The following is a 19,960-nucleotide window of genomic DNA, read 5'->3' on the forward strand; positions in this document are numbered from 1 at the left end:
AAAGATGATATGAATGTCTGGATTCAAATCTGTTTGGATATTTGCCTCTGAAGAGAAGAAACCATGTATATTTCTGGTGTACCTCCAGACAGTTAAAAACATGCCTGTGATAAATTTAAAGTCAAAACTCATAAAGAGCAACTCGCCAGTCTCTTGTAAAATGTATCACCTACCCCGAGCCAAGAAAATAATGAGTGTGAACAACAGTTGAAGATTTAATAAGTCATGTTTGGTAACTTTATTGTTTTGTTTTTTTTGCAAATATGCTCAGAAACAAACAGCGACTGTTGTAAAGACCGCAACACAATCTGTGCCAGCAAATGGATAGATGGATTCACAGCATTAATACACACAATACAACTGCACATGTTCACAAGTCACCAGACAAGGAATCTGATAGAAAATAAGACAAAACGGTGAAAAAAAAGGTGCAGGGATCACAGACACTTGGATTTCAGTTAATAGTGGGACTGTACAATTACTGTAAAAGACTTAATATAGCCTTAGTGTCTATGTTGTAACTGTCTATGAAATGTTTCTATTGTAATTAACATTTGGCATAAATATGTAAAGGTCCAAAGACAAAACAGCACAATGCATTTTTTTCTAACATCTACTTATGCAGATAAGTACGGCAGATAAAATATAACATGGTAAACTGTCATGTTGTTATAATGAGAAAAGGTTCCAGTATGTTTTGCTGATCAGTCCTTATTGTTAGAGAGTGATGGTCATCTTTATAATGCAAGTTTAACTTCAAGTTCTTAAAGAAAGTGCTGTAGTAGATGCCAATGTGTCTTCAAATATGGAGACGTAAACCCCAGAAACACGCTTTATTTTTCCCAAAGATCAATTGAAGAAATGCTGAATGACTTATAAAGTCTCTAATGTTGAGTACCACACACTTAAATCACCTTTCCACCCCGGCCTACCTGCATATAGATAAAAACATATTACTGTTAGCTAGAAATGTTGGTCAAGTTGGTAAAGTGATATTGTTATAACAGGACAAGATTCTTATTGTATGTCATTGAATATGGTTTGCAGTAATAAATACATAATTACAACATGAAAAATCTTGTTAAACATAAAAAGGAACGTGTTAGTGAACTTTTATTTTTGACACGTGAATAAATGTGTGCGAATAATTCCTTCATTAGTATAAGCAAGCAACAAAAAAAATCTCTTCACAATAACCGCAACAGCTTCAACATTCAGCACAATTTGACAAGAGAAAAAGAACATGTATATTAATAATTTTTTAGTATAGAGAGCTGTGACTGGACTGGGTGCTTATGTTCTACTAAGGCATATACAGAGGCTCCACAGCAGCTGCATCAGTGCAGGTCAGGCAGGTCAAACTTCCATCACCTTGTAAGGCAAAATCAAGGAGAAAGCACTTTGTAACAGAGCACAGTCCTCTCTGTCAGCACTGGCACAGCTTTCATTATTTCATGGATGGAATTCAGATAATTGTTCAGCACATCAAATAAATAGGTTCATAAATACACTGGAATGATTGTAGCATTAACTGATCTGACTTCATCTTTTAACAAATGGAATGTAACATTTCTTAAAGTCTTAATAAGCAGGTATGGTCGCAAGAGACATAATTGATATTTGATGTATTTTTAAATGGGATAATAATGCATACGTTTACCTTAATATAACCCATTTGGAGGTGGTTTCATACTCCAAATACAACATCTACATTTTAATCATCATGAGGAAATGTTGCCAGGAAAGGTTAGATTAACTTTAAATGACATCATTGTCTGGCCAGCTTCAATCAAAGATAAACTGAACAGTATTTTAAGACAGTCTGTGTTAAGATATCGGAATTCCACGTGATGTCTGTGATCAACATATCAAAACAGATCTGTGTTGTAACATACTTGGGATATTTTCTGTAAACTACAACCGTTTCCTGCTTGCTGTCTTTACCTAACAGGGAATGGAGGGCTGATAGTTGTGTCACCACCACAAAGGCAATTAGATGCTAAGGCAGTTTTTTTTTTCAAAGTGCAAAAACCTTCAAAATGATGTATAAAGTGACCGTAAACAGTATGATCACACAACTGAAACTCTCTTCAGATGGTTTCCAAGGTGACTAGAAGATGATGGATGACAGTTATTGAACTCCATGACAAGTCACCCTTTATAAAGATTTTATTAGTTGTAACTAATGGCTTTATTACTGCTTATAAAATGTGTATTCATGTTTTATAGATCATTTTAACTTTCTAATAAACCAAAAGCTATTCTTATTAATGGTTTATGATTATTATTCAGATATAAAAACAATTTAAAAGGTTTTACAAGTTACAACTTCTAAAACCTTTATAAAAGCTGACTTATTAAGTAGTCCCTTTAAGCATATTTTGTGTTCAATTAACCCACAGGGAACATGACGAGTTCAGTGAAAGTCGTCATGGGTCCAAACTCTTTGATCAAATTTGGTTCAAATCTCAGAGACAGATATCTAAAAACCTGATCAAATAAAGCCAAAGCTCTGCAAATGGAAAGCTGTAGTAATGTAAAAAGTCAAAGTAATTGAGAAAATATGTTTCATTTTAATTTGGGGGGACCAACCCTTTAAGCCTTCTGCTTATTATCAGAGATCTATTAAATGATTTGAACTGTGCATAGACTCCAGCAGTTCAGTGATGGACAGAAAGTTATATTTGGAAGCCTACATTAAGTTATAGGATGGACTTATGCCAGAACCATTTCTTCACCCTTCATATAGGTGTTTTTGTAGAGCCCAGTTCTTCTATTATTCAGACATGAACTGTGCAGATCATTCTCTGAAGAGTGTCTTAAAAGAACTGTGACGTATCTGTGAAGCCAGTAAAATATCTTATGGATGACTCTTCATCACAGTGCACTATGCATTTTTCCTACACCTGGATACTTCAGGTTGGGAAAAAAACCTTACCAGACTCATGTGATCCCCTAAGGAAGGCTCAGATTTAGGAAGTATAGCTCACATTATGTCAGAATCACACGTGTGGCTCTATACAGAGTCAGTGGGGTATTGAAGAATGGCTCAACAGAGAACAGAAAAGGTGATGCTAAAATCCCTATAGAGCGTCTTGAGATTTAAGTTTAGGGGTTTTTTTTGGGGGGGGGGGCAATCCTGCTTCTCCAGATTAGAGGAGCATGTGTGGGTTTTTCTACCCAGAGACTCTGTGTGTGTGGGGGGGGGGGGGCAGAGTGTGAAGACCATCTGAAGTGAGTTTAGTCAAAGCCGGGGAGTTTAGCTAGCAGGAAGAGGCTGGATGTGGAGATCGGAGGAGGCTTTGCCACATCAGACACGTTCTAAGATCAAACACAAACCAGGTGCTCTCATGTAATCAAAGCTGCTTCGAATGTATTGTGTGTGTGTGTGTGTGTGTGTGTGTGTGTGTGCAGCACACTACGTTCAAGAGCCTCATATATCAATACATCATCACCTAATTAGAGACAGGCCCGAGTGACCTCAGGACAGAGAATATTCAGCCTCACCAGTAACATTCACATGCGCTCTGATGGCAGAACATTAGTAGAACAGGAGCAGCCTCGCTGTTGCACTGATTTGCAGCGATTCTTCAGCGCTGAATGACCATGTAAGGATGGTGGAGAATTAAAGCTGGGTTCAACAGGTGTTTCCTCATGCCAGCATCTTCTCTGGGTTCTTGGACAGGCTCTGCAGCAGGCTCCTCTGGAAGTCCTGCTCAGGTATTTCAGGAACCAGGAACTCCAGCAAAAGGTCAAATATGCAGTAGACCAGGTGTCTAGGGAAAGACAGGACCAGTAGTCAGAACCTTCACATGCTTAATAGCTACAGATGCAAAGAGCAGACGTGTCACTGGCTTGACATCAGTGAGCAGCAGCTTCGTGGAATACAACAAGTGACTTAAGCAGGGTTCCAATCTAAATGTAGAGCTAATTCTAACCACGTTTCTGGAAAATCAGCAAATGTGTTTCTAGTCAAACCGCAACCAGTGTTAAACAGTCTGTGTCCACTGAACTTTGTCACATTTGGCTTTTGATAGCAGTATTAGTGGATGAACAAAGAAGAAATAAATCCTCATTCTTATTCATTATCATAGTCATGACTCAATCAAATCTGTACACTTACACCCTGTTTACACCTGACATTAACCTGCGTCTCTGCTGATCCAATCATAAGTGGACAGATCTAAATACAAGTGTAAACAACCTCCGAAATGCACTGTGATCCGATCACTCAATAACCACTTGCCGAAGTGGTCTAGGATGCACCTGACCATATATCTTATGGAGTGTAAATGTTGAAAATACATCATCAATGCGGGACATGGTGGTTGTTTTGGTAAACAGTAAAAGAATGGAGAGGAGCACAGATGTACGTGGTTGGAGTAATCTGAACAGCTGGAATAGCTCATACATGTTTATTAGTTCTTGGAACATTTTTATTAGCTCTTAGCTCTTTAGCTCGCACTAACAAGTCTTTTGATCAGATCACACAAGGCGTGCGTTAATGCTAAGTATAAACAGGACCATAGACATATACCAGAGCAACTTACACTTTACAGGGAGTCTCCTAAGGCAATCACAGATATTTGGTGTTTAAAAATCTTAGACAAAAATATGCTTCTTCAGATCTTTTCACAGAATCATGTTTTGCTTTTTTGTCTGTACCCATAGAGCTAATAGGAGCTGCTGCAGCTAAAGCAGTATGACTTAGTGCAAGTGTCAAACTGTAAATCGATAAAGGCTGAAAATCTGGGCTTTAAATGAACCTCACACTGGCTCCACTATCCTTACAATCAAATGCAGCTATTACAGAGTTTTAGATTGCATAAAATGTTTGTTGTCACAACAATCGGACAATGTGTAGTTTAAATCACATACAAACTGGATGAGGATCAAGTTATGTTACAATCCCCTTTCTACATTTTGTTGTTTCGCAGACGTAACTTATTTGCATATGTATTCATACGCAATGCTCATGTTATGATACTCTAGGAGCCCTTTCACACTGGCTGTTTGGTCCATCTGCACGAGCAACTACTCGAAAAAAAATTGATATTGAACAATGTGCTTTTTCCAAATGCAGGAATAGACCAGATAAAACTAGTTTCATCTAAACTGTGGTAGGGTCTGCCTACAGTCTGTTCTCCCACTGGAGGAACATCCCATGCGTCATGATAACATCATTATTGGCACTTTTTCATAGTTAAGAGATAAAACGGCTCTTCGCTGGGTGGATGGACAGCAACAGTCATTTGTTAACAATGGTGGTAAACAGCTGCAAGAAAAGCATTGTGAAAATGTACCACAGGACTGAACAATAAACTGCTGAGTAGAACAGTGTTGTTTGAAAGAGGGAGAAAGGGGATGTGGTGGTGGGAGGGGGATCTCAGAGTCTGAACTCAGATTCAGAAAATGAACTTAGAGTGAAAAATGGGACTAAATAAAGCTTGGATGCATCTTGCTTTGTCTGATTGTCTATCCATCATTATTTAAAAGGCACACACCTGCTTTATTTATGCTACCAGTGTAAAAAATGGCTTTTGATCACCAAATGACATTTCCCATGAGTACTCTGTCACCGTTAAAAATGGAAACACAAGAGGATCCTCGATCAAAACAAAAGCTCCAACTACAGCTCGCCTCTGCATCTGTAAACCTTTTTAGGCCTCTACAGCTGTTGTTTAGTCAACTGTATGTTGTTTAGGGAGGAAATTAGTCCATGCTGGACAACTGCAGGTGAGTCTCTTTGTGTTTCTGTGCAAGTGAGCATGTACACTCCCTGACCACTTTATTCAAGACATCTGCTTGTTAACTCAAACCAGCAACAACCAAACAGTGAATTGTGTGACTGTTTGTTTAGTATCAGAATGGATGTGTCGATCTACGTGACTTTAAGCACAGTGTCATTGTTGTTGCAAAACGTGGCAGCTTGAGCTTCAGAGAAACAGATGTTCCCCCGAAATGTCTGTGGATTATAAAGTATAGTTTTCAGAGAGTGGTGTGATAAACAAAACAGGACCAGTGGGCCAGATTGATTCATGACTAAAACTGTGAGTATGCACAAGGCCAGAAATACGCTTAATCATTTCTTTTGTCAGAGTTTTTAAGTTGTGCATGGATGGTTCTGTTTTATAAATCTCAGGCATTGAAAACTGGATTCACAAGCTTCATTTCCACTGTCCCAATGAGCCATAAAATGGATAAAGATACGCCCTGAACCAGCTGTTTTCATATGAATTCACCACCTGCTTCACCAGTCTGTACACCTGTCAATGAAACAATGGTTCTTCAAAAGCAGACATAATGCACCACCATTGTGAGGGTCATAGAGAATATGTCTATTTTACTCAACATTTAAGTTTTTATTGTTCAATGAAAGTATTCATTACATTTCTAAACAAAATCAGGGAAAAAAGTGTTAGTTTGCATGCATGTCTTCTTAAGACAAAATGAAATGTTTACATTCATGTTTGCATACAATTGATACAATTTGTATAAATTACCCAAAATTTCCAGTTAATTCTCGTTAATTCCCTTAGATTCCCATATATTCCCATAATTCTCATGGAAAGTTTCCCAGCTTAACTTCCCATAGAAAGTTTCTGGAAATTTAATCGGAAATGTTCTGCTCCTTTGCAACCCTATTAACAGCATGTCAAAAGTTGACTCCTGTGTAAATTAAAAGAATGTTAAAAACGAACTTGCACCAAACTAATTCATCAAGGTTACATTTATAAATGTGCCTTTCATTGGCGTGTTACAAATCTCTGTATAAACCCAAAAAAGGTGCATCTCTCATCTTATATTTTATCACCACTTCATAACTTCACCCTCAGATCACTTTAGAGTAATGTGTACGCCTGGTCTGAAGCCTGCATGAGAAGCGCACATTCTGTGTTCATAAATGGAAATGGCGTATGCATGGTTTTTGTGTGTACTTATTGTTTATGGAACTAACAGAGAGTCTAGCACGCTAATGGTTGTGAGGCTGTTCTTAGGCACAGCGGTGCTTTGAGCTAAATGCTGATGTCAGCATGTAAACACGCTGATGCTTAGCAGGTATTACGTTTACCATGTTCTCATCTTAGTTTGGCATGTGAGCGTTAACATTTCCTACTTAGCTAAAAACAAAGAACATGTGAGACTGCTGGGAAAGTCATCAGTGCATGTATTCGCTCCCAAAAATGCAATGATGCAATGTTTTAACCTACAAGGTCCTAGGTAGGTCAAAGCATTGCGTCATTACATTTTTTAGAGTTTGCGATATTCAGTGTGCAGACTACCTCACCTTTACCTTTTTATGCTGCCACTGACCTGCATTCTGGGGTTTACCTTTTCACACTAGTCATTTTCTTTACATTCTTGAAGCTAAACATTATAGTCAGACGCAGTGTGTAGAATGTTGTTAAAGGTGCAGTGTGTAGAATTTGGACTGTTCACTTTTCTTTTTTTTTTTTATGGCCACCATAGGATCTCCTACAAGCTTGGAAGGGGGGGGGGGGGGGGGTGTTCAGTTGGTTGCAATCTGTAATCTCACCACTAGATGCCACTAAATCTTACACACTGGTCCTTTAAGGTAAAAATATTTTACCAGGTACTTAGCAGGTGTGCTTCATAAAGTAGACCCAGAGTGTACAGAATAGTGTATAGTCACCTGTTAATGTAGGGGTCTTGAAGGGAGTCCAGCGCAGTCTGCCAGCTGAGTTTGTACTTGTCTGAGCCCAGCATATCTGAGATCAGATCTGGGAACACAAAGGCAAATCAGTTGCTCAATCCATGTACAGTGTGTGACCAGTTGTTTGGTGAGTGTGTGTCCTGGCACCTGTAAAGGGGCTGTTAGTAACTGTAGTCTGTGCTGTGTTTGCTGTTGTCCTTACATAGAATACAGTAAGTGTTACTGTATGCATGTGTACCTGGCAGAAGTCTCATCAGACAATGTAAGGCTTGTTGCTTGGTGTTGTCCTTCTCCTGCTGGCTGCGTTCAAGTTGAGGGGCAGTAGGCAGAGCTCCACCTGGCCACACAGCCTCTTGGATGACCTGCAGGTACACCACCCAGTATCTGGTACATGTCAGGTTGGCTACACTCACATCCAGCCATCTGCAATTTAGAAAGACACAGAGCAAGATAGCAAAGAGGTGAGGTGTATGTGGGCAAACACTGTTACTCATGTTATAAGAAGTGGCAAACCATGACAATTAAAGTTGGGCCTTTAGCTCAGCCAAACACACACACACCAAAAAAGCAGCAATAGAGAAAAAGACGTTGTGAGAGATAAGCGACTGTAACACTTTAACTAACTATGACATGTGGTAAACAAGAATAGGGAAAATAATCATTTTAACCTCAGGCATCTTCTCTATACTCAATGTAAACAAGTCACAAAAACACAGAGATTATTTAGGCTACAAAATGAAAACCATACAAGGATAACACTGGCCACCCAAAATATAGATTATTCTTGTCAATGGAAATCAAAATAGTTTTGTCTCTCTCAGTATGGGCGCCAGGATCAAGTGACGGAGGGGACTGTAAGGCTAAATAATAACAACATAAGGCTATTGTTTCAAAATCATAGAATACATTTCTTAATTAGAGTAATCTAAAGAAGAAAAAAATCACTCGGGTGTTGATGGGCGAGTGTATAAACAGCTGTTGTGTGTGGTTCTTATTTATGTACTAATGAAAGAAAAATACTTTTGACTCCAAACTTATCTGATCTGCTGCTTAGAGGTTTCATAAATGCACTATTTGCACGTTTCCAGATATTTGGCCGACAGGACAGTAATCCTTGCCTGGTATGAAGCTAACAACATAGTAATACGAGGTGAAATCCATAGAAAAATTGTAATGCTAAGCATAGCAGAATTAGCATTACATAATTTAATTTAAAATAATTACCAGATATGTACACAGAAGTCTTTATTAGCCCATCAAAACATTTAAGATGTAACAGGACCATTTCCAAAAAAACTGAATTACAGAAAGCCTTGAATTAAGACATAAATACAGCATGTGCAGTGAGCTACGCTACAATCAAGATAGCTACGGCATTCAGGAAAGCTTAGAGGGATGATTATTGGTCCCACCCACTATAAATTAAAATGTGATTGGTTAATTCACCCATCACTTTCTGAAGAAACACAGTCTTCAGTCCTGGTTATAAAGTCCTAACCAATGAATGAGCCAGCTAACCTTTTCTCTGCCTAGAAATCTGATTAGATAACTCTATATTCATGGTTTAAGGACAGTAATCCTTTCATAGCGGAAGCAAATTTGATGAAAACTGACTGACAAATTTATTAAATGAAAGAGATTGACTCCAACATTTAAATTGACGATATGTCCTTGAAGGCCCTAGGGGGGCTACACATTACAGTGCTGGCAGAAATATCTGTGATTTCCACCACCACCCTAAAGTGTAGTATTTTCTTTATTAATTTCACATAAAGCAGTGTCTTGTGTCGGTAGAATAACCTTGGCAACAGTTGGATAACCTCTCAACATGAAGGTCCTACAAAACAGTCATTAAGCTCATTGTGTTGTGACCTTGTCATGATGCCTGACCTAACCAGCACTGAATGATCCTGTCCTCAGACCATCCAATCCTTTTAAATGTAACCCCATGTCTTACTGCATTCCCACACGGATTTGAAACTAAGTGCTGCGGAGGACTCCGGCCTGGCACAGTCTCACACTGGAAGTGATCTCAAACTGAGCCCATTTCCCTGAAGCCTTCCACATAACTGCTGGATTTAAGGTCTTGTGATGAGTAAATTCAATAGGCTGTGTGTAGCGGGGAGACTTTGACCCTTTTGTTCTCACCTGACCTTTCTCACACCGAGATTTATCATCGGAGGCGTGGAAACACAGCCAATTGCAAGCCAAACTGGGAGATGGATACTCTGGTCTCCCCCTTCTGGCAGCGAGAGGAATTACCAAATCACTGCTGACACGTGCTTTAAGACATAACCGGACCAACCCAGCTGCTCCTCACAGCTCTGAGAACATCGTAGCAAATAGGCTAATTTGGATTAAACTGACCATTGATTGGGAATGTAAATGGTTGCTTTCATACCTGAAAAAAAAAATTAAAACTTAAACTACGTATTAACAGCTCTACCAGCTTTTAGCCTTGCAAACCCAGTATGCCTTGTGGTCCGACAAAGATATCCAAGGTTGGCAAAAGTCTAAATGACAACAAAGCAGATTCAGTCAAGGTGTTCAAGACCATTTACAGCCTTAAATAACATGATTTAAGATACTGTAAAAAGTTTTTTTCAGCACTTGCAGACACCCTACAAATGTTTAACACCTTGCAGATGCTGTTATGCAATATTGTTCAAAATCTCAGAGCTATGTTAAAAAGAAACAGGGACATCCCTCTGGGTCTAATGTTCTGCTTCTTTTGCTCACTTCATGTGGCCCCTAATGAAGTTATTTCATTAGCTTGTTCTGGCCTGTTACCACACTGCTGAGCTGAACTCAGATAAGCTATGGATGGATGCTGGAGCCAGCTGCAATTCTTGGATTCTGCTATTGTACATGCTTTTATCCATTGGTATTTCATAACAGGGCAGCAGAAGCCAAAAAGTTGGTACTGATGGTACTCTCTATTCTTCAAGTTGTACCACTGTAGAGGAAAAATAAGCCAGTTTGTACACGAGTTCCAGTCAAGATCCAAAACTTTCCAAATATGCCGAAGTCTCAAGCTGAATTTAAAACAACATTTATGAAATTATGCATAACAAATTTAAAATTAAGAGCTGAAATGAAAGTTAATCAGTTACTATTTTGTTTTCAAGCTAAAATTCCAGACATTCCATGGCTCCAGCTTTTTTGCAGAAATTTTGACTTGTACAAGTAGGAGAAAGCACAGGTGTTACTGATAGCCAAAGGAACAATCAAATAACCAAGGAAAAATATTATTTATGTAGTAAATATAAACCTTATACAACCATATAAAAAGGAAAATAATAAATAAAACCACTCATTATTTTTCTGCAGTGTTGAGAATAATTAAATACATAATCTAAAATGCTAATATGACATTATAAAAGCTATTTTTATGTCACCTTTAACCTCTGAGATGTCAGTCAACTGCTACCAAGGGAAACACCCACTTGAGGTTCAAGGCTTAAAAACTCACTCACTTCACTCTCTTCACATATGTCAAAAAAAGGTTTTCTCCACTTTTGAGAAATGGAAAGTAAGGTTTAATTATTCAACTCAATCACTAAATTAAGAAGAATTCAAGTTTCAGTTTGGACAAATTTAAGGGCATAATTGAGTTTGAAAAGTTGAGTTTTTCCACTTTTCAATCCTCATCACTGAGGTCTGGTCTTGTCCCCAGTAACAAAGTGTATTTTGGTCAAGGTTGGTTACAGCTCAGCAGGTGGACAATGATGTTTGTCTCTTTACTAGCTCATACCAGTCCGAGACAAGTTCACTAAATCATACTGAGTTATGGGTTCTCACTGCAAGCAGGAACATATGGACACTGAGCGTTAAAGTTACTGACAGTCGGATACAATAACAAGCTGAAGCACTGTGACATTATTAGGACTAATTTACGGTATGTCAGAGATTCCACAGCCACTTTAGTGCCATGACTGTAAATCTTTTAAAAGATTACATGTACTAATGGTTACAGAGTAATGCAGTAGGAAAATGTTGATCATTCTTTTAAGGACCTGCTGTGCTTCAATGATTGCCACACATTCATTTCTGCAATGGCAGTGATATAAGGTCTACTCGCATGGTATCCTGAAACAAAACAGAGAGGAAGAGGGATGACCCATCTTCTGAAAAGTTGAACATTTGTCAACACAAACAGTGGTCACTTCCTAAGCCACATGAGTGCAACTATCCAGCAACCAATCAAGGCTGATGAGGTGCTGCTCTGTCTAATATGAAGACAGTGGAGGTATGAGCAGTCCCAACCTACAACAGTAGGTTGTATACAACAATCTCAAAATTAAATCAATCTCAAAACAACAGAAACTAAATAGTAATGTTAGATTTTGTGTGTAAATAAATGGCCTACAGCTCATAGATACATCTACTTTGAACCAGACAAAATGTACTCGAGGTCCACTTCCATGCTTGTTGAGAGGAAGACAAGAACATGATACTATCGGTGGGTTTCCATCCATCTGTTTTTGTGCACATTTTCAAATTAATAGAAAAATCAGAGTATAAAAGCTAAGAAAAAGAAAAAAAGATCAAATTTGTGTGTGGAGATGGGGTGACTGTCATGCTCCTCACATTTATACGTAAAACAAGCAGTGATGCCATATTTCCATTATGATTTCTACATCATTTGAGATTTGACTGGAGCTCTTGTAATAACATAAACTCTTTTTCTGCAATGGTTCAATAGCACACAACTGGAAAATTAGTGCAATCAGTGGTTTATCCTGATGAACTAACGCCTACTATTCTCATAACAGTAGAGGATGAAAACACAAATCATGTCTAATTTTCTTCAGCTTTTCCTGGAAATTCAATTAAAATTTGTGTTATGATGTGATGGGAACTGGCTTATAATTAGGTCTAAGATTAGACCACTGATTCTAAATAAATATGGATGATGAGTCTCCACTTTGTGCCTTTATGCTAAAGTGATGCCAAAATTTCTCCTTTACGGGAGCTGCCAACTTGCTTGTGTGACATCATTTGAAGCCAGAGTCTGCAGAGTCGAATAGCACGATGACATCCTGCAGGACATTCCCTCTCACCTGCCCCACTGCCTGATGGAGATTTAAGAGTGGCTGTCAAAGCTGTCAATCATGACCCACCCCCTTTTTATATCGTCAAGCAACTGATTAAAAACAAACTTGTCAGAAAAATTAGCACTTGGACAAACATCAGCTTGATAAGAACTACATAAATTGACAGAAACCATCTTTGGGAAAAATGTATTTGATGTGTACTTTTATTTTTTTTGTTTGGCTCATGTCCCATCTACCAACATGGAAGGGTTGGGATTTAGGACCTATACTGCAGCCAGCCACCAGGGGGAATCTACATGTTTTGGCTTCACTTTTGGGAAGCTGTCATGTCATCCATCTTCATCAGCTTCACAAATTAAGACGTTTACTACTTGTACATCAGAAATGACAAAAAGGCAAAGTGATCCTGTACCTGTGATGATCAATGAGCTACAGCTGTGAAGACGGTGAGTAAGCAAACTAAGATGTCCAGTTGATGGTTGTGTGAATATATTGATAAATGCTTCACTGACAGAAAAGTTAAGATTGCATACATGCATAAATGCATAAAAGATTTAGAAGATTTGTTTCATTTCAACGATAACGCATTCTGTTACGCTGTCTATCCAGCTGGAATGAGCGGGGGTATTCACTTAATAGTCTGCTCCATGATTTCTACTGACACTGCAAAAATATAAACAAAATCACTTTACACCATATCCCAGCTGGAAAATGACCTTGCCTAATTGACAATTAGACTGGAAAAAGTGACAGAGTCAGAAGAGTCAGGCTGGGTGGCTGTGTGAGCAGAGAGAAGCCTGTGTAATTTGGCCAAGTGAGTGAGACAATGAATGGACTGTCTGTAAGTTGGCAGAGGAGGTTGAAGGTTGATGAACGACTGCTTCTCAGCCCCAAGAGCACTGACCGTTTTAATGGATGTGCACTGGCTCGGGTTATTTTAGCATTTCTTATTTGTCACAAAGAAAGATAACACATCTGCTGGTTGTGGCATTGCCGAACTTTAGATGGAGTTGAAATGTTGCTACTTAAGCTCAGTTTGACATGTGTCTGTGACATCATGGAGCAATACAGTCACACAATACACACAGACACAGCTCTGTGTGACAACAGTACAACGCTATGACTCTGAATGACTTCACAAGCATGGTTGTAATTTCACATACGAAAACAAGCAAAGGTAGATTAGGTCGATAATTTTATGATGCATGATGCCGTGACAACAACAAGTGTAGCTGCACCGCCGGTTATGTTGACTGAGGCAAGGTCTTGATAGGAGAGAACTCGTTTGTATGACGTGTTGTCCGAACACGATGCACACTCTCAACCATTCTCTCCTGGGGGACATTAGTGGTGTTGTACTCTGTTGTTCACATGACAACTGAACAGAAATAATTGTATAACAAATGAAAAAGGAGAGCTAGAAAGAGAAGTTGGCTCCTTTCTCACCTCTGCACAGCTGGCTAATAACAGTGTGACGTGGATGTGAATGTCTGATTGTCAAATTTGTAAAGTTATAGAAATAAATGGACACAGCCCTGTAATTATAATGTTGGAAAGGTGTGGTGGAAGAAGGTTTCCAAAGCTATTCAATCATCTGACAAGCACATCTGATGAAGTTTACTGTATTCACTCATAATCTAAACATATTATACAAGCTAATGGCCATTAATCTACACTGTTAGAAATTTGGATGGTATTTTTTACTGTTGTTGCTGTCAGGCAGTCAGCTGTCCATTATTTTCCCATGTCAATCAACACCACCTTTGAGAAACATACAGATGTTCTTCAGAATCACATCAATGGTATCCTCTAGAAAGAACTCAGCTCCCTCTCTACAGAGAAAAAGAATGCATCAGCACTAGTTCCTCCTAAGTTTATCTATTTCATGTTTGTTTTTATCTTATCATGTCTTCTTGTCCATCAACATTAACTACAAAAAAAATAAAAATAAATGAAGGAATGCTTTGACATGAAGCTAAAAGTTTATTTAAACGTAATATGAGGCCAAATTCCCTGTGTTTGATAAATTGTGGAATCCTTCCACTGCAGCTGAACAGGAAAACAAGGTCCATCGAGACACAAAGAGGGATTTTTTTTTATTAAAGACTAACTGTGGAAGACTTCGCCACTTCATCTGAGTAATTCAGATGGCTGATGTTTTTGATTGGTTCTCGCCTAAGGCCGAATGATTTGTGAAATCACAAAAAAAGGCTCAAAAAAGAAAAAGCTGCTATCCAGTGGGTGATATAAAGATAAATAAACGCAATAATATGAATGTGACCACAGAGTCCGGTTGGGCACAAACATTACAGAGTGATATAACTTGTGGCTGGACAATAGAAACGATGTACGATGTCTTATACTCAGACTCCTGCACATTGACAAACAACAGTTACCCAGACAAGATTTGGAGACGAGAACAGCAAATAAACACATTACGGCTGGTCTGTGCAAGTGTATCACCATTCACTTAGACAAGTCCGTCTGTTATCTTAAATTACCTCCATATGTTTTAGCTGCAGGCAGGGTCTCATGAGTACAGTATACTCCTGCCAATAAAAAAAAACTCTTTTAAGAGCAAAACATGTTGAAACATGAGACTACAGACAGGATGAACACATACAACTACCACTGAATTTAATCTTCTCACAACGTTGCTGCCCATGCTCCGATTTTGAAAATGCTGGTGCCGAAGCAAACTCGCTGAAAATGTTTATCTCTGGAAAAAGCTACATTTCCAAAACTTAACACAGCTCCGACAATAAAACTGAGATTCTGCACATTTGTAGGTCAATTAGTTTTGTTGTAAATTAGTGTATGGTTGTATCTTCTACTAAAAATGCCTTCCGTATTAACTTTGTGGGGAAGAATGTACAGAGATTATTGTAGGGACTGCACCAACCAACAGCTATTGAGCATTTGACGCTGCGGCTGCTGTGAATTGTACTGTTTACCCCGGTTTCCATTAAGAGTTCCATTGTCAGTAAATGGTCTTACATCACAGAGCTGCCTAAGAGAATAACAGTGGGAGAACACGTACATCATGAAAACAGTTTACATCCCAACACATGAGATAATTTATCTGTAGCCTGTGAGCAATAAGGAAGAGTCACCACTCACAATGCAGACAGGGCAGGGAAGTCATCTGGAGATGAGCTTTGTACGAGACCATGACTAAAGAATTCCAGGGTAAAAAGGACCCCGCTGTGTTTCTTAATATGAACACACCACGACGCCTCTTTGAGACCAGAAGCAGTGGTTGTAGTGAATGAGAGCAGTGCTAAAATGAGAAGTGACTGGGTCTAATAGAAAGGTTAATTTTGTCCTGGGGAGCTTTTATCTTCTTTGATATCGTGAGTTTTCAGGGCAGTCGAGCAATGTGTTATGCTTCAGAGTTGGAGTTTGTGGCCACTAGTAGCGCTGTGGAGCAATGTTTTCACAGGGAACACAAGACACATTCCTGCCAATGTTTTCACACTATTCTCCTGATTAACAGTTGGAAGTGGTAGAGAAAAGTATTGAATACTGAATGGTAAATGGTCTTTCATTCGGCCACTCACACACACATTCATACACCGTTGGGCAATTAATCGAAAAATAATCGAAATCGACAAACTCTAATTGACTTAATCTTGCTCATGTCAATTAATGGTGGTGTTCACTGTTGCCATGACAGTAAAGGTTGCATATCTTTAAGGAATTTGAAAACTTGTCTCCAGTGATCATTTTAACCCAAAACATGATCTTCCATCAAGTGAGGTTTGTGTCTAAACTAGACATTAACCACAGCGTCACACCTTAAAACATCTTTATTTTCACTCCCTAAAGATCCTCATGTGTGAGGGCAGCAGTGGAAAGTACTAAACTAAAGAAACTGTGAAAATACATAATAGTTCATCAAGGGTGGAGATAATCGTTCATTAATCGTAATCAAGGTTAAAAGTTCAGTTAATCATGATTTTGATTTTTGCCATAATCACCCAGCCCTAGGCACAGCCATCAGGAGCAATTTGAGATTCAGTATCTTGCCCAATGGCCTGGAGGAGCAGGGAATCAAACCGCCAATCTTATGATTAGTGGACGACCCGCTCTACCTCCTGAGCCACAGCTGCCCCTGTGAGTATTGAAAATACCTTCAATAAACAGCACCTGATATAACTAATATAACTAGTCAAAATGAGTTACAAAACCATGTGGATGGGATTAATATTCCAGGGGCAAGAGAAAGACAAATTTGCTGTGATTCTCTTTGTTTGAGAGCAACAACATTGGCAGCAATTTGATCTGTTCCCAAATGAAAAGATGTGGTTAGTACAAAATGATACTCTGATGAAAAATGAAAAAGAAAAACACTATAATTTTGGAACCATTATAAATGTTGTGGTACTGTGACACATACGCACCATGAAAATGATTAAAATCACCGATCCACACACACTTTATTAAAATGATCCAATCTACTCTTCAGAAATAATAAGGAAAAATAACTTGAGTGCTTATTCTGAAATAACTGAGCGCTACAACGAAACACATTGTCTTTTTCTTCTTATAGCCTTGATAACCTATTTCCAGTGTCAGTGATGAAGCTGTCTAATTCTAGGAGATTCTAGTTGTTTCTGTGAGGAGAAAGTCGGTCATGGTAAAAATAAAGTCAGCCCTAGCTGCTCACCAAAACCAGCTCTGGTCAGATAAGAAGTTAAAATTAGAGGTCAGTCAAAATGATAAAGTGTTAATTGTCCGGTGTTAACAGCCAGCCGTCACTCAGAACAGTCATAGCCACCAAAATGATATCTGTTACACTACATCTGTTTATACACAACATATACTATTTGTGGATATAGTAGCATGATGGTGTTTACTGTGTTTACTAAATCTAATTCTCCTGTGCTAAAACAACATGTTTCCCACCCTGATCATTTTAGTATTCTGACCCTTACTACACTGGATCTGTTTCAGCCATGTTGTTCGGTCATCTGTTTCACGTTCATCAAACACAGCAGGTTTTAATTTTAATCAATACAAAAGAAAAATGGGAAAATGTTTGTTTGCTGACTCCTTCGATGTTTTGCCTATTTCTCTTTTTAAATGAGGCACAGTTCCACGGTTTTTGCTGCTGTAGCATCCCAACATTGTGCATTTGTGGGGTTTTACATTAAGTAAAGTGTGTAGGGTTGCAGACACAGGCATATTGGTGTGAATGCATACTTCATAGACACTGAAGAAGCTGCTCTGCTGTGCTAAAATGCTGCTCTCACTACACCATCTGTGTTGATGCAGTTTTACAGTGTTATATGTTTACAAGTGATGTACCAATGCTGTAATGCACCAAGATTTTAGTTACAGTTCAGAGAGCTCTCCTGTGAAGACAGTTGTAAGCACCACAGATGTCAGTTTTCACCTAACTGTGTGATATGTCTGCTCCACATTTAGGCTTACACCTCAGTCCAGCCCTGTGGCTCAGGACCCATCACATCATCACTTCTATTCATGCCACGGTGCCATCTTACAGCTGTCTGCATGCTGTCTAGGGTCAGCTCTATTTCTCTGTGTATGTTTGAGCGAGTGCACGTATGTGCCGGTTTTATTGGGACTGTCGTGGCGCCTCGTTCCCCATGGCCAGTCAAAACACAGACATGTGACGTTCAAACCCTGAGCCAGAATTTAATCGCATGTGGCCCGGAGAGGTTTACATTAACACTGTCTCGCATCAATACACAAACTGACACACTCACCAAGATAGGTCAGTGCATGCAAATACTGAGGCACACATACACACACACACACACACACACACACAGGTCAAGGTCCCTGCCTATGCTACAATAACATCCATCGAACTTAGTCTCTGCTGTCATCACTATTGCAGTATTATGGCAATCACCAAAGAGATTACTTTCCCCTTTGGCGCATGCAACTACACACAGATTTAGACCTTAAGCAACCACTCACACACATACACGCACACACACACACACACAGCAGAGTGTTTGACAAATGCCAAGTAATTCTATATGAGAGATTGTGGTCTGGTAGTCTTAGCCTGTACAGCATTATTGCTACTATGAAAACCACCAGAGTTGTTTTCCAGCTCCACTCTGTCAGAGAAATATTTTTCAAGCTGGGAAAATGAAGAAGAGGGCGCCCAACCAATGTTCTGCTCTCGGCCTGCGGGCTTAATGTGGCCTAAATTAAACAAAGCATGTAGTATAACTGTATTAAAGTCACATTGATTCACAAAGTGTGGACCACCTCAGAAAATGTTTGCAAAATATAAGTTTGTCACCAGTCTGCTCTATCAACATGCACAACACCACAACAAGCTCATGTTTTTAACCTCTTTCCTCACAAAAATCTACAGAAAAAGAGCATACGTTTGCAGTATGTTAATATAGACAGTCAGGCCAGCTGTACACAAGCAGTAGATGGCTGTAGCTGTGGGGAAAAAAGGTGTTGCTCACACAAGATAGCACAGGAACCTAGAAAGCTATTCTCTCTGGTAGTGATTACTCCAGCTCCTCTATTAAGGCCTGCCAGGAAAGAGATGTTTACAGTGCAGGTGACATGCTTTAATCATAAGAGGAAAATCCCCTCGAGCATTGCCCTTGACTTTCCAAAGATACACAAGCATCAGGTGTAGAGAGAACGCAGTGCCAACCCAATATAGGCTGAGGGGAAGATCTTCGAGTACAGAAGAGAGTACTCTGTGTACTCTATTCACTCTAATAGACTGACAGGCAACTCACATCCCTTTGCATCTCTTTTATCACTAATCCAATCTAGTTCACACTTAGCAGGTGCATTGCTGGGGACACAAGTGTGTGCAGTGTCCAATTCGGTGACATTTTGGATGTTAAATATGAATAAACATTGAATAAACAAGCAAACAGTGAGTTATTCATCTCCGTTTCTGAGTGCAGGATGGGCTGTTTGATATAAACAATGTCATGTCACAGCAGGGTGGGGCTTCTGTTCTCTGATTCTACTTCAAACTTGGCAGGTGTGTTGCTGAGGACCCAATGAAGTGCAATGTCGAGTGTGAAGTTATTTGGACATGCAACACATTTAATAAACTTTGAATAAACAAGCGAACAGTGAGCTGCTCAGCTATGTGTCTGAGTGCAGTGAGAGCTGTTTGATATAAACACCATCACATCACAGTGGGGTGGGGCCTCTTGGCATGTCACCTGCTCACTTAAACTGCCCGAGAGAGAAGAATGCATGCCCACAC

At 39.2% G+C, this 19,960-nt stretch overlaps 1 protein-coding gene across 1 annotated transcript in view; it reads right to left on the reverse strand.

The window, feature by feature from the left end:
- Positions 1 to 213: 213 nt before the first annotated feature.
- Positions 214 to 19,960, reverse strand: part of LOC128360521 (sorting nexin-19-like) — a 40,156-nt gene continuing 20,409 nt past the window's right edge. Inside the window, exons 12-14 of the mRNA XM_053320962.1 lie at positions 7,914 to 8,098; positions 7,655 to 7,742; positions 214 to 3,776 (exon numbers count right to left, since the gene is read on the reverse strand). Of these exons, the coding sequence (XP_053176937.1) occupies positions 3,653 to 3,776; positions 7,655 to 7,742; positions 7,914 to 8,098 (397 nt within the window). The 3' untranslated portion in view covers positions 214 to 3,652. The remainder of the gene's footprint in view (positions 3,777 to 7,654; positions 7,743 to 7,913; positions 8,099 to 19,960) is intronic.

The sequence above is a fragment of the Scomber japonicus genome, chromosome 6 (assembly GCF_027409825.1).
Source record: "Scomber japonicus isolate fScoJap1 chromosome 6, fScoJap1.pri, whole genome shotgun sequence".
NCBI classification, from domain to species: Eukaryota; Metazoa; Chordata; class Actinopteri; order Scombriformes; family Scombridae; genus Scomber; species Scomber japonicus.